This window comes from Eumetopias jubatus, unplaced genomic scaffold, assembly GCF_037043125.1.
Source record: "Eumetopias jubatus isolate StellerSeaLion01/CBP00866 unplaced genomic scaffold, mEumJub1_p1.0 scaffold_1, whole genome shotgun sequence".
Taxonomy (NCBI): domain Eukaryota; kingdom Metazoa; phylum Chordata; class Mammalia; order Carnivora; family Otariidae; genus Eumetopias; species Eumetopias jubatus.
Window position 1 is genome coordinate 147628718 of NW_028274807.1, and position 15264 is coordinate 147643981.

The 15264-nt window shown below is 44.9% G+C and overlaps 1 protein-coding gene across 1 annotated transcript; it reads right to left on the reverse strand.

Moving 5' to 3' along the window:
• Window positions 1–11805: 11805 nt before the first annotated feature.
• EIF1B (eukaryotic translation initiation factor 1B) lies at window positions 11806–14613 on the reverse strand. The gene is made up of 4 exons (XM_028107214.2): window positions 14327–14613; window positions 13202–13365; window positions 12690–12791; window positions 11806–12273 (listed from the first exon to the last, which is right to left on the reverse strand). Exons 1-4 carry the CDS (start codon window positions 14355–14357, stop codon window positions 12229–12231), a joined length of 342 nt encoding a protein of 113 aa, XP_027963015.1. The 5' UTR covers window positions 14358–14613; the 3' UTR covers window positions 11806–12228.
• Between the last annotated feature and the right edge of the window lie 651 nt (window positions 14614–15264).

Consider the following 15264-nt stretch of genomic DNA (forward strand, 5'->3'; position numbering starts at 1 on the left):
GGTTCTATGTGTGATCTCTTTATGTGCCATGTTTCCTGTGTCATGTTAAGTTAGGGTCCACAAGCTATGAACCCTGGGCCACTTCCAGCCTGTTGCTTGTTTCTCCGTGGCCAGTAAGTTCAGAAATGAGGATGTTTCCATTTTTAAATGGTGGAGGACAAAATCAAAAGAAGAGTAGCGGCGTGTGACATGTGAAACATCCATGAAATTGAAATTTCAGGGTCCATAAATAAAGTTTTATTGGAACACAGCCACATCAACTCTTTGACTACAGTCTGGTAGCTTTCTTGCTTCCAAGACGAATCAGGTTGTTGAAACAAAGACCATCTGGCCATTGTGAGAATCTCTGCAACACACAGAAAGCTCGCTTGGGTTTTAACTTGGAGCTCTCTGCCTTTGGGCGCTTAGAGCCTTCTGTCTCCCACTGAGATTTCAGGAGCCAGGGTGGGTGACACTGTTGGGTTACAGAGTCTAAGGTACTGGTATTGCAGGGGAGGAGAAACTTAGCTTTTTTCCTTATCCCTCTGGATCCTCTGCTGGCGCCTCATAGATTGGGCAACAAGAGACAGATTAATAAGAGAACAACAAACAGAAGTTTGTTAACAGGTGCATCACATATACACACAGGAGTACTCAGTGATGAGTAGTTCAAAGGGATGCTTAGCACTTGGGCCCATGTAGCATCTTAGCAAAGAACAGTAATTTTGTGGAGAAGTGGTAAGAGGAAGGGAGAAGACTTTGAGCTTCTAGAGGCAGCAAATTGTGGGAAGGCAAATGTCAGCAGAAACCAACGGTGCAAAAAGTCTCGTTAGGTTTGTTGAGTAGATTTCTCTGGTCCTGTCTCCAGGCTGATAATGGTCTAGAGTTGTCTCCTGTCCTTCCTGGTAGAGAGATGAGGGCTGACACCTTTACAAATTTATGTCCTGCTTTTAGGCAAATGGTGGGCGGGGCTGAGGGGCGGGCAGAGGAGAGCTTTTCTTGTGTCTGCCTTCAGCTCAAAATAATCCTTATGCCAAAGTGGCATATTTTAGGGTAGCATATTCTGCTTCCCTTCATTATAAAGATAAGATAGGGATGCTATGAGCTGGGAAGATAATTATGGCATTTAGTCGCCCAGGAATCAAGCTCTCCCCACGAGGTCCCTGAGAGAGAGAGACCTGTGCGCAGAACAGAGTCTTGCCCATGGAAGGCAAAGTGACACTTTAACACTAGATGAAGTCTAGGGGGCCCTGAATGCCAAAACTATCTTGAAAAAGAACAAATTTGGAGAACTCACGTTTCCTGATTTCAAAGCTCACTACAAAGCTCCAGTAATTAAGAAAGTTTGGTTTTGGTGTAAGGATAGGCATGGATCAATGGAATAGAATTGAGAAACCACAAATAACCTCTTGCTTATAGCCAATTGATTTTTTAAAAAAGATTTTATTTATTTATTTGACAGAGACAGCGAGAGAGGGAACACAAGCAGGGGGAGTGGGAGAGGGAGAAGCAGGCTGCCCGCTGAGCAGGGAGCCCGACGTGGGGCTCGATCCCAGGACCCTGGGATCATGACCTGAGCCAAAGGCAGATGCCTAATGACTGAGCCACCCAGGCGCCCCTATAGCCAGTTGATTTTTAACAAGAGTGCCACAGTCACTGAATGAGGGAAAGAATAATCTTTTCAACAAATGGTGTTGGGACAACTGGATATCCACATGCTAAAGAATGAATTTAGATCCCTGCCTTACACCAAATACACAGACATTAAATAAAAATGGACCAACGGGGACGCCTGGGTGGCTCAGTCTCCCTCTCCCCGTTCCTGACAGTCCTGAGGGACTCACAGGACAGCCTTTCTGGCTTCTTTTGAGCTCTATCCGTTCTGAATTCCCTGACCCCTCTCTGCCCTCTCAATAGTGAGGGCTCCTGTCAGGCATGCCTTGGCCAAGATGATGCCCACTTTGACCCTTCCTGACCACTGTTTCCTAATCTGTTCTATCAGCCTCAACAGATGATGCTCAAGAGGAAGGCAGGGGAGAGGGTGGGGCGCCTGGCTGACTGTGCACCTTACATAAATGAGATCCTTTAGATTCTCACAACCACCCTGGAGACAGGGATCGTTATACACATTGAGCCTCTGAGAGGTTCAGTGACTTATACAAAGTCTCATAGTTCTGGGTGACACCTGGGATTCAAACACAGGTCTGCCTGGCTCCAAAGTTTGGCTTTCACAAACTGCAATGGAAACACCCAAAATTTTCACACCTGAGTCTGGAGGCAAGATCCTAGGGAGTAGGGTCTATCAACCACTGCAGGAAGAATAATTAATGGCATAAAAAATTGTTAATGGGAGAGAAAAAAATCAACAAAATTAGCTGTAAAATATAATAGGCTAATTCCACTGTCATTATAAAAATAACTATACCAAAAAAAAAAAAAAACCACCACCAAAAAACAAAACCTAAAAAGCTCTAAGGTTATACACTAACATGATAACAGTGGGACCCCTGCATGGTGGAATTATGGGTAACTCTTATTCATTGAGCTCTTCTGGAATTTCTGTGTTTTCCAAAAGACGTGCAAAACCCACACATTACAGAGATAACAATAAAAAAGTTTAAGGTTTCATGAAGAACAAAAGGTTTACGCTTTCATTTAATGATTTCCAGTTCTAATGGCCAAAATATGAAACTGTCTTCCCTTGAGTGTAGCTAAAAAATATTTTCTTTTTTTTTGAAAGGGATGATATGTACATATTTTTCAAAAATTGATTTGAAAGAAACTATAATAACCCTTTGAGATATGTTAAAAATTTTTTTCCACTTTTTTTTTTTTTTTTTTTAAATAAGCTCCATGCCCAGCATGGAGCCCAATGCAGGGCTCAAACTCACAGCCCTGAGATCAAGACCTGAGCTGAAATCAAGAGTCAGGTACTTAACTGACTGAGTCACCCAGGCGCCCCTCCACTTTGATTTTGTTTTTAAATTTTGTTGTTTAGATTTTATTTTGTTTGTTTTTCACAAAACAGAAATTTAAAAATTTTGCCAAATCAATTAATTTTTAGAGGTGCCGGCTTTTGAACATTTCCGAAAAGGGCAGAGAATATCCTCCAGTAAATATTATGGAAATAAAAATCATTCTCAAGTACAGAAGGCTGTTCTTGCTGATTTGCAAGAGTTCCTTATATATTCTAAAAACTAGCTCTAAACATTTCATAGATTTAGGCCTTATAGTATATTCTCTCATTGTCTGTTAACTTGGCCCAGTGTGTTTTTGAAAAAAACACAGTCTTTAATTTTAACAGAGACTAAACCATCAATTTGTCTCCTTATACTTTGTTTTGAGGTTCAGTTAAAAAATTCCTTTTCCCTCATATTTATAGCAGCCTTATTCACAATAGCCAGAAGGTGAAAGCAATCCAAGTGTCCATCAATGGATGAATGGGTGATCCAAATGTGACACATACATACCACGAGTATTTACTACTCAGCTTTAAAAAGGGAAGAAATTCTGACACGTGCTACCACATGGATGAACCTTGATGACATTGTGCCAAATAAAAAGTCAGTCACAAAATGAAAAATACCGCCTGCTTCTGCCTGTATGGGGTATCTAGAATAGTCAAATTCATGGAGATTGAAAGTACAAAGGTGGTTGCCAGGAGTGGGAGGAGGGCAGAGCTGGGAGTTAGTGTTTAATGGGTACAGAGTTTCAGTTTTGCGAGACGAAAAGAGTTCTGTGGATGGATGGTGGTGACGGCTGCACAATAAGGTGAATATACTTAATGCCACTGACTCCACTTAAAAATGGTTAAGATGGTAAATTGTAGCTTATGTATATTTTATAATTGAAAAACCTCCTTCTAACTAAAGGGTATTATGCTAAGTGCAATAAGCCAATCAGAGAAAGACAATCATATGATCTCACTGATACGTGAAATTTGAGAAACAAGGCAGAGGATCATAGGGGAAGAGAGGAACAAATGAAACAAGATGAAACCAGAGAGGGAGACAAACCATAAGAGACTCTTAATCTCAGGAAACAAACTGAGGGTTGCTGGAGTGGTGGGGGGTGGGAGGGATGGGGTGGCTCGGTGATGGACACTGGGGAGGGTGTGTGTTGTGGTGAGCGCTGTGTGTTGTATAAGAGTGATGAGTCACAGATCTGTACCACTGAAACCAATAATACATGATATGTTAATAATAAGAAAATAATAAAATAAAATAAATGAAAAAAAGAAAAACCTCCTTTTGCATCTCAAAGTCACAACACATCCCACTAATTTTTTTGGTTACCTTTATATTTTTGTCTTTCACAATTAGATTTTTAATCCATCTGGAATCCACCATTATTTACGGTGTGAAGTAGGGATCCAACTTTTTCTTCGTTTAGCCAAATTTCCCAATACCTTCAACTACACAATCCATTCTTTCCCCCAGTGGACATCCACTGTGATAGAGAAGCCTTGTGGTAAGAATATAACTAAGTCTCCTACAGCATCTTAGCAGGCTGGGGCACTAGGGTAATGTTGGTGAATGGGAAAGGGGCCTGGCACCCAGGTCTTTCCAAGGCCCTGGTAGAATATGCCCCTGCCACTCATTGTGCCAGTTTTCTTTCTCCTAGACCTGAATTCCACTCCTCTGCACTCTAGAGAGACAGCAAGGGAGACAGGCAGGGTGAGGAGACTGCTTGCCAGGAATAACCATTTTCAAACAATCCATTGACAAAAATCATAGCCCTTTGCCATTTCAGGGATGCACATGCTTCTTCACAATTGGGAATGATCCACAGCTAAGTGATATAATTGGACTGGAATTTCCCAAATGGTGAGTGGAGGTCAGAGGAAAGGAGATTTAGTCATTTGTTCAATAAATATTTACTGAACACCTATTTTTTTCCCAGACCCGGTTCTAAGCACTGGGAGTGGGAGATACAGAGGTGTCTTAGGTTGGGTTCCCAAAGAAGGCTGTGATAAGGATTTAAGTGCAAGTAGTTTATTTGGGAGGTGTGCTCAGAAAGCACTGGTCGAAGAATGGGGAAATGAGGCAAGAAAAGAAAGGAAGCCAATAAAGGGTGCCATATTGACAGGTTATCATTTTGGGCAAATGAGGTCCCATCCTGCTGGGGAATTCTGGGAGTCAGTATAGAACATGCTTCCAGGTTTTCCCACCTGAGGGTGAGGGATCTGGGATACTATGTACCAACTACCATCCGTCATTAGTTGAGGGCTACTGAGGCAGGGGGCAAGGGGCAGCTGTTAAGTCCCTAGTCCTTCTGTCCTGCCCTGTGTGGTCCCAGCATGCTCCCTTGGCCAGAGAAAGCCCTCAAGGAAAGGTCACAGATGCTTGTATCTGGAGCACCCAGGGAACATGTACAGAATGGTGAGTGCCAAGGGGATATGGGTGAGGCACTGACAGCATCTCCTATAAGATGTACCTTACATGTTAGTGGTGGGAAGATGGAAAGTAAACCAGCAAACAATTAATGAACAAGATACTTTTGAATAAAGATAGGTAGTACAAAGAAAGCAAAATACAGGATGTTTTGTTAGCAATGGATGGTGGGGGGCTTGTTTAGACTGGGTAGTCAGGTTGGCCTTCTTGAGGTTTGAACTAAAACTGAACGACAAGTGTGCCTGGGTGGCTCAGTTGGCGGAGCGACAGACTCTTGGTTTTGGCTCAGGTCGTGATCTCATGGATCGTAGGATCAGGACTCCAGCTTCGGGCTCTGTGCTCAAAGGGGTGTCTGCTTGAGATTCTGTCCCTCTGCCTCTGCCCTCACTCATTGTGTGTGTGCTCTCTCTCTCTCTCTAAAATGAATAAAATTTTACAAAGATAAAATGGAGTGACAGGAAGAGAGATGGAGGGGGGCAGAGCATCCCAGGCAAAGTGAACACAAGTGCAAATGCACTAAGGCAGGGGACCAGTATGTCTGGAAGTAGAATAGAAAGTCAGAGGGGTGGATGGCAAGAACAGGAGGTAGGCAGGGAACAGGTCATTGGGATGCCATGAGCCCCTGTAATATGTTCAGCATTAATATTAAGCACAGTGTTCCCAGAAGATTTTGTGCAGAGAACAGACATAAAATCTCATTTGAATTTTATAAAGAATCTTCAGGATTCTGTGTGGTCAATGGATACAAGCAGATCAGTTGGGGGGCTACTAACTGTGAAATCAGTGAAAGACAATGATGGCTCGAACTTGGAGTAGGTCAGAAGATGTGGGAGGGAAGATGAACATAGATATATTTTGCAAATAAGAACTAGAAGACTTGAGCAGATTTGGATGGGAATGTAGGCAGTAAAGGAAGCAAAGATTCAAAGGTGATTAAGTTTTAGGCTCGAGTTATTTCGTGGACGGTGGTACCATCTGCTTAGATGAGGCACACTGGGAAAGGGAATGGGAGGGAGGGGAGGATGGAGTCAATATTTCTGCTTCAGTCATGTTGGTCATGAGATACCTGTTTCACATCCAAATAAATGGATGGCAAGCAGGCTGGTTAGCAGCTGAAGGGGATATAGGATCAAGAGAGGTTTTCTTTCCTTCTGTCTGAAAGATGGGAGATATTACAAGTATTTCTACCTGTTGGAAAGGATCCAGCAGAGAAGGAAGAAATGGATGATACAGAGAAAAGAGAATAACTACAGTGGTAATTCATGGAGAAGAGGGGACAGTGCCCTGGACACAAATGGAAGGGTGGGTTTTGAGAGGAGCAAGTACACGTCATTCATTATAAACAGAAGAGAGGACAGTATGAATAACTGCGTGAGCTGGGAAGGCTTGGAGCTGGAAAAATGAGGGAGTTTCAATTATCTCAGTGATGGGTGATGTAAAGCCTTCGGCTGTGCAGGATGGAGGGTGGGGGCCAAGGGAAAGGGAGAAACCCCCATTTCTCTCCAGCTACTTCCTGCTGCTCTGTGCGGGCATGGAGTCAGTGGTTGAGTTTGACAAGGGTTGACCTCTTGACAAATGAGTGCAGAGAGGACCAAAGGAGGTGAGGGTATTTGCAAGGAGGCAATTGTGATAGTAGGCCAGGGAATCCATGCTGGGTCACGAAGTCTGTATTACCTGAGCAGATACATGAAGAACACTCAGAGCTGTAGACTGCAAGCGTTGGAAAGAGGTTAACCATTTTTACTTTTATTATAAGGGAAGTGAGGGAATGAGGGGCAATGCTTGGTAAAAATGTGAAAATTTCAAAGGATCTGTTGGAGAGAGAGTACATTTTCTGGTAATACCTCCCCTGAGCAGGGATTCCCTGGTCAGGGGCCCATCTCATGAGGCTGATGCTGATCGTGTAGAGTCAATTCCCTTCAGTACAATTTCGAGGTTGCCCTGAGCTACCGTTAGGCCTCCCCTACTTGTGAAGGTGAGGGTCTGCAAGTGGGTCCTGTTCTGGGTCTAAAGGAGCATTGTGTATTGTTGGCCTGATGAGCTTCTGGGGGATCCAGTCATTACTTTTCCCAGATAAAAATCGCCAATCTTCAGGTGATGCCCCAAGTAGCCAAAGAAGGCACACTAACCTTTGACAGAGGTTTAGATCGAGAGCCCTACATATTTAGGTTCTCTGTGTATGCGTAAAGCTCTAGATTGTGTTCCTCAACAGATGACAATTGAGGAGGAGCCTTCTTTCTAGTTTAATCACCCATCCTCTGGAGGCCATAAACAGATGTCTCTGTTTACATTTGAGTTAAATTCCTCCTAATAACACTGTGGTAGATAGTGGGGGAGGCAGCTTTATATATCCCCTGGGCAAGACTACAGAAGCATTTTCTTGTCTCTCCCATGGAAAAGCAAATCGCAATAGATGTTTATGGCTGGTAATGATAAAGGATTGGCTGGATCAATTTCTGCCTACCATTTGAGGGATGGCAAAATCAAACTTGTCAGCTGGTGCTTTAATGATGCCCCCAACAGCCGAAACTTCAGTAATCTACATTGAACTGCCAGGAGTGAGCAAGTTTTTAAGTGGCCACAAGGGGGTGTCAAAGGACTACACACTTGCTCTAATCAATCCCCTCCCCTCCCCCCCACCCCGCTTTAATTCCCTGCGTTTTTTTGTTTTGTTTTGTTTTTGGAACCATCTATTTCTTTTTTTTTTTCTTTTTATTCTGTTATGTTAATCACCATACATTACATCATTAGTTTTTGATGCAGTGTTCCATGATTCGTTGTTTGGGTATAACACCCAGTGCAATTCCCTACTTTTTAATAGCACAATTTCCCGGGCACACTATGTTGTTTTATTTCAACAATCCTGGTCTACCAAGTAGGTCACCAGTGGTTCCTGTAGTCCAGTCTGAATATCGGGCTAACGTTTCCTGTGTTTTTAACACGTCAGTGGCAATAAAGTGCTCAGAGTGCACTCAGTTCTTGACCAGGGAGCAGGTGGGCCTTTTTTTCACTTCAAAAAATTATACTACTCTCCAAATCCTTGAGGTCTTCTCTGCAGAATTTGTCATGGTTTACATGGATTCTGATTCTGTATCCATTGCCATATTGTATGCTGTCCCTTGCCCGAAGGACTCAGGAGGTGGGCCTGGGGTCCTGGCAAGAATGGGTGAAGGACACATGGAGACAAACCTGCAGGTTATAGCTAGCCTCCTTTTAGACCATTCTGGAGGCTCAGTTCGTTCAAAACCCTCCAGGCTGGAGTAGAGAGCTTCAGCCTGAAGCCCAGTTTGGGGGCTGAGATCACTTAGATTCCCTGTGGGGTATTTTGGCTTTGAACTTTAGTCCCCTTTTGTGCCTTCAACGAACGGTACCTATCTAATTGCTTTTTGCATGAAAAAAGTCTGTAGGTTGTTCTTTCTTTTGAGATGAAAGCACCAACCATAATTCTAATCATGCCCTCTATTCATTGGGAACGGAGCTACAGACCCTTGGCAGATCTACTGCTCCCCTGCTAGGTTCAAAATCAGACAGATGAGCTAAGAGGTGACCCACATGGGTGTCCTCACAGCCCAGGCTGACTTTAAATGGCCATTTCAGTTCTCTGTATAGGTCAGAGACTCCCCACAGGCCACACGTCATTGAACACAGAAGTGCCTGGATTAGGACTGTCCGAGGGCAGTTTGAAATTCCCTCCTCTTTCTGGCAACAATTCCACTCTGAATGATTCTCCAGGAGTGAAGTAATACAGCCATTCCTCTGATTAGCTTTACTTTTTCCAAGTTTCCATTATCAAGAAAAAAATGGAGTTAAAATGCCAGCATAGCCATGTGAAAGAGCTGTCAATGCTGAGGGTCCCTTATGTGGTTTTGCTCCTGCTTAAGTCTAGCTGATTCACTTGGCCCCTTGATCCCAGACAAGCACCATGTGGCCTGGCTGTCGCCTGTCAAGTAAGGGCAGCTGGTAGCAATCTACAGCAAATGACGATTCCCTTGGTTTTAGTTACAGCAGGGCCACGCCTCCCTTGTTTCCTTCCCACAAGGAATTCTGGCTCAGTAAGGGGAATCCTCAAGAGGCCCAGTGGAACAGTCTAATGAGGTTGTGGGCAATCTGATGAGGTTCGTTTTTCGTGAGCTGTAACTACCCATTCCTTTAGCTGGAGCCCTGCCGGTGACAGGTGGCACACGGAAGTCCGTTTGCATTTTCTATTTGTCATTTTTGTTAACTGCCATCTGATTGGGACTAGAACTGTTCCTTCCACGTTCCAGCTGCCCTCTTTCTAGGATGGTTGAGAACAGCTATTACTTGAATTCCTAAGTATGTAGAGCAGGCTGCTTCCCCAGGCTACTCTCTGCCTCAGGGGGTTGGAGACTGAAGGGCAGAGGACGTCCCTCTAGTAGCACTTTACTCCAGGCTGTGCCTCAACCAAAGGTTCATTTCCTAATGGCTTCGCCGAGACCTCTGCCAAGTCTAGAAGGTTAGGGGACAAATTTACTTGTCCTCTATTCACTATTTTTCACTTTGCATCCTGAAGTACAGACCATTAAAGAAACTGCAGATCTAAATATTCCCACATGGGGAGCACAAGGAGGGACGCCCCTCAGCTAGTTATTTTTGCTGCATTTAAGACGTAATCTGTTTTCCCTCCTCAGTTATACAATGCTGCCTAGTCCCTTTTGCCCCTGAAGCAGACAAGAGCAGTTAGCCCTGCTCCTGTGCTCTTAGGTACCGCCAAGGCTGCCAGTCAGAGAACTTTCCCACATGAGAGTGGTATGTATTCTAAGCTCCTTTGAGGAAGCTTCAGGAAGATTGCAGAAATCCACAGATCTTAATTATGTCCTTTATTTCCATTGCGTTGCAAACACAAGAAAGAAGAAAAGGATACTTGATCTGTTCTTCTAAGGATAGGGACTGCCCTACAGGTGAGAAGTCCAATCAGGTGTCTGGGGCTCACCGGCAGAAGGGAGATCAAGAGAGGTGCTCCTCAAAGAAATCGTTTTGCTCAAGGCTTTTGATTCAGCCAGTGGGAGTGGCCCGACACATTGAGGATGGAGAGCTCATCAATGGGTGCCAAGATCAGGCGGCCTTTCTTATAAGCTTTCTCTCTTCCCTCCACCTTCTTCGTTCAGTTCTAAATGATCAGTTTTTCCTGGGCACTAGCTTGGCTCTCGTATCTATTTTAAAACATTACAATGAAGAGGCAACTCTTGAACATACGTTAACTTAGGTCTCTGCTTTATCATTTTCATAAACTACTTCCATGGCACCTCTCAACTAGAGGTGGAATCGTTACAAAATGTTACAGGCAGAAAAATGAGAATTTCTCAAGTTGGGAAATGCTCCTAAACTGCTTGATCTTCTTCGTCAAATTTTTTCAGAAATGAGCCTCTCAAATTTAGCGCTATATTCCAGTACACTCACTTGACAGTGCCAGTCTTTCTAGGAGTAGCATGGGGTGAGAAAGTAACAAAACCTATTGCTTTAGTGTCTTTAAGAGGTAAACTATGGAGGCCGATTTTGCTTTTCCAAAAGCAGTATCATCAAAACAGGGGCAAGGGTTCAGCTGGTACAGAATATAGTGGCCCAAGTGAGACATTTCTCACATTATTATTCCACCACATTAAGCTGGAGTAGGCACTTATGGATGCATTTCTTCATCTTGGTGAAATGGATTTAATGACGGCTTGTATAATGGAGCAAATTATTACTACTCAATAAAAAGCAGAAGCGTGGAACTCAAAGATGAGCTGCAGAAATCTTGTAAGAGCTGCCCCAACCCGCACGCATGGTCACCCATGGTCCTCATTTCCTTTGGTGAAACACATACCAGAACCATGATGTAGTGAAAGAACATGAGTTTTCTGGCCTGGAAGCCCTGAGCTGGCACCCTAATTCAGTCACTTCCTGGCACTCTAGGTAAATTAATCTCTGCACCTCCGTCTTCCATCTGTTAGACAGTGATCCCACCCACCAACACTTGCTGGACAGTGCCTGTGACTGAATTTATTGTCTGTCAGGAGCCTACTGTATTACCTGGCACTTAAGGACAGATTTATGTTGGCAGCCCAGGAACATCATCAATAAAAACACATAAAAGAATTCCATGTGCTAACACTTCTGAATTTAAACTATACTTCATATTCTCTTTGAAAGTTTAACACTACATTCTGATAAATCTTGGCTCTTGGAGAGCTTATACTCCTGTTCCTATTCTTATCTTTAAGTCAGTAAATGAAGAACACAAGTTATATAACAAACATTCCCCTCCAGCTTTGGGTTTAACAGCAGGTAAAAACTAATTAGAAAGAATACTTGCCATGACCTGAGCTGAAATCAAGAGTTGGACGCTTAACCAACTGAGCCACCCAGGTGCCCCTTAATTAAAAAAAACAAAACAAACAAACAAAAAAAACTTGCAGAAGGAGAACTCCAACTATGAAAGACAAAATATGGGTATTTACTTGCTTAGATTTGGGAGCCTAATTGCTCACAAAAGGATTCATAGATGTTTCTTTATTGTTAAGCTGCAACATACATGGTTTAATACAACAAAAAAACATTTAATCAAGTGAAAAATAATAAACTGAACAATAAACAAATAAACACTCAAAACAAAATATTTTCCATTGGAAACATGTTAAGATGAATATGGGATTTCATTACCATCTTACTGCAATTTTCTTATGTGTTACTAGCCTACATACCCCATGTTTTCTGTAATCATGCAGGTGTGAATGGGAGTCTGAATGATTAAATACATGAAAAGTCCGTTTACTGCAGAGAATCATTTCACAAGGCAGCCAAACTGGGTTTAGAGAACAAAATTATTCAAGAAATTCTCCATGTATTTAGGTTCATTTTAGAATCCATGAACCTTAAGCTGTTCCTCCTTGACAATGCCAACCTGCAAAACAAAATTTAACAGAATCACTCTGAGAAATGTGTTTCATCCCTTAAGAAAACATGGAGCGCTGACTATAAAAAGAATCATTGTTAATAGTCTATGGCAACACTGTTACTTGTGGTGTTAACTGTTAACACTAAACAATTCCACACACACTTAAAATACCTTGACATGACCCAAAACTCAACTGGCCATGTAGATACAGGAATGATCAGGTCACTTGAATGACAACATAAATGAATAAAGGTTCTACTGACTTCAAAATAAGTACCAACTTTGTATTTCTCTCTCAATTTACCAATTTACCTCATTCATATGATTTTTTTTTTTCACTAAGAAGGAAATAATTCATGCTGCCCTTGAACACAATTTTGGAAGCAATCTCAAGGTTGTACATAAAGCACCCAAGCGCTCACCTCCAAGAGAAATTGGCAAATGTTTTTTCTTTGGTCACCTTGAAGCTGAATAACCTCTCCGTATTCAGGATGTTCAATCACAGTACCATTACAGGCGAATTTCTGGAGAAGAATATGTTTAACATAACTAAAGTCAGATACAATGAGATTTTATTTTCACCGTAAGACTAATATCGACTATTTCAGTAGACCTGATCATGTTTAAGAAACAGGTTTTGTCTCCTGTAATCCCCAATGCTACCAAATTAATCTGTAAATGAATCAGCAGGAAACATAACGGAGATGATTCTACTTGGAACATCAAGAACAGAGTATTTCACATTTTGTTTGAAAGCCATGAAAATATTATTTTAAAATGGGAGACAACACAAATATCTGGGTGTTAAGAGAATGAACACAGCTTTCTTGGGTCCAACAATTTTTACCCACACTAATTAAGAGTCAATCAAGTAAAGGTGTCCTATTCAGAAGTGCATCAAATAACTATAATCTTTTCTCCCCAACATCTTTACCTTTTTGAAAGCTTTCACAAGTTTCTTTTTGTCATAATCATCTGCAATGCCCTGGACAGTAGTCAGTGTCTTTCTGCCGTTCCGTTGCTGGATTCTTATATGAATGTAATCCTCAGTCCCTGCCGGGAGTAAGTCGTCACCCTTAGTTGCATCAGCAAAGGGGTCTGCAAAGGGATACAAAAAAATATTCCAAAGCAGAAAAACATCTTTTAGTAAGTAACTTCCAGATGTAGGGCACACTACAATCTAGACAGTAAAGAAGGTTCTAGTGCCTCTGCTATTTTTGCGGGTGGGGACGGGAGGGGGTAATGGGGGTGGGGTGTTAACAAAACCACCAAGGTACTCTCACAAAAAGAGGAAAAATATAAACAGCTACGTCCACGGACACTGAATAGAAACGTTGTTACAGGTAGATTGGTATCACTGAACGCAGTCCTCTAAAAAGTGGTTTTAAAAACTGTAATTTTATAGCTACTATAAAAATGTGCGTCATCTCGATTACACTGTGATGACAAGAGAAACATTCAAACGTGTCCACCCCAATCATTTAACCGTAACGGTGCCCTTAACAAGTAAAAAAGAAGATACCTACATATACACATACGCACATATACGCATCTGTCAAGAGGCGTAATTTTACAAATTACTACGCAAATAGAGAAGCTGGACCGCAGCCCTGTGACAGATCAGAGGCCCGGATCCGCTTCTTTAACTAAATGCCCCCAAGAGCTGCTCGAATCCGCTCCGACCACCAATGGACGCAGATCCCCAGCCCCCGGCCCGGCATCCCCTCGCGAGGAGACGGGCAGGTCCAGGAGCGGCGGGCCGGGCTCGCAGAGGCTGCGGCGGCTCAGGCGAGGCGGGAGCCGGGGCAGGGACCGGGCAGGGGGCTCCGCGGGAAGGGAGCGGGGCCCGCGGCCGTCCTCGGGGAGGGGGTCGCCAGGGGCCCAGTCGCCATTTTCTGGGCGCCGAGACAAAGCCCCACTCGGGGTGCGGGGAGGGCAGCAGGGGGGCCCCTCGGGGCTGCAGGCCGGCCAGCGGCCCCGGCGAGAGCGGGTGGGGGCGGCCGGCCGGCCGGGAGGCGCGCGGGGGCAGGGGGCGGCGGCGGTGGCGGCCGGATCTTACCGAAAGATTGGAGGTTCTGGATAGTGGACATGCGATACTAGTGTGAGGCCGGTGAGGGGATAAAATTCCTGCGGGGCCCGCCCGGATCACCGTGTCTGGAGGCTGCAGTGGCGAGAAAACGTAAATAAATAAGGAGACGCTTCGCCCTGGGGCTGGGATTCGGCTGGAGTGGCGGCGGCGGAAGCCGGGAGGAGGCAGGAAGAGGCGAAGGAGGAGGCGGAGGAAGAGGCGGCGGCCACGGAGACCAGGACGCGAGAGAAGAGGCGGCGCTGTGGCTTCTCCCACAAAATGGCCGATGGAGGCTATTTAGCCGCGCCCGCCGCCCCTCCCTCGTGACCCACCCGCGCCGGGCATCCTGGGACTTGTAGTTTTCTGGAGGCGGCAGAGCCCCTCCAACCCGCGGCCGGCGGGCTTCTGGGACCGCAATTCCCGGCAGGGAGCACGCCCTCCGGCGCGGGTGGCCGGGTGGGGAAGGATTCAGGGGGCTGCGGGACCGTCGGGGCAGAGCCGGCGGGTTTTGGGGGCTGTGCACTCCCCGCGCTCGGGCGCTCTCCCTGACTCCCTTTCTCTCGCCAAACAGCGGCGGCGCCAAGGGGTCAGTATGGGGGGACATTCTTCGTTAGTCACCGTCGAGGCTTGGGGTAATATAAGTAAAACCGGGGTGCAGAAGCAAAACAAGTTCCCTAGCCCTGGCTTTCGACTCGTCAGCCGCCGCTCATCACCTCCTGCATCGCAAACCGTCCCCCCCACCCACCCACTCTGACCCCGGCCCCTGGCCCCAGTGGCGGGAGCCGCGTTAGTCCCCACGGAGGTTGGAGGTGAGAGAGCCCCTTGACCACCCCCAACCCCCGCCCCGGGTTGGTCTGCTCTCCGATTCCCTAGCGCGGTGGTTCTCAAACTCCAGCGTGCATCTCCCGGAGGGCTTGATAAAACACGGA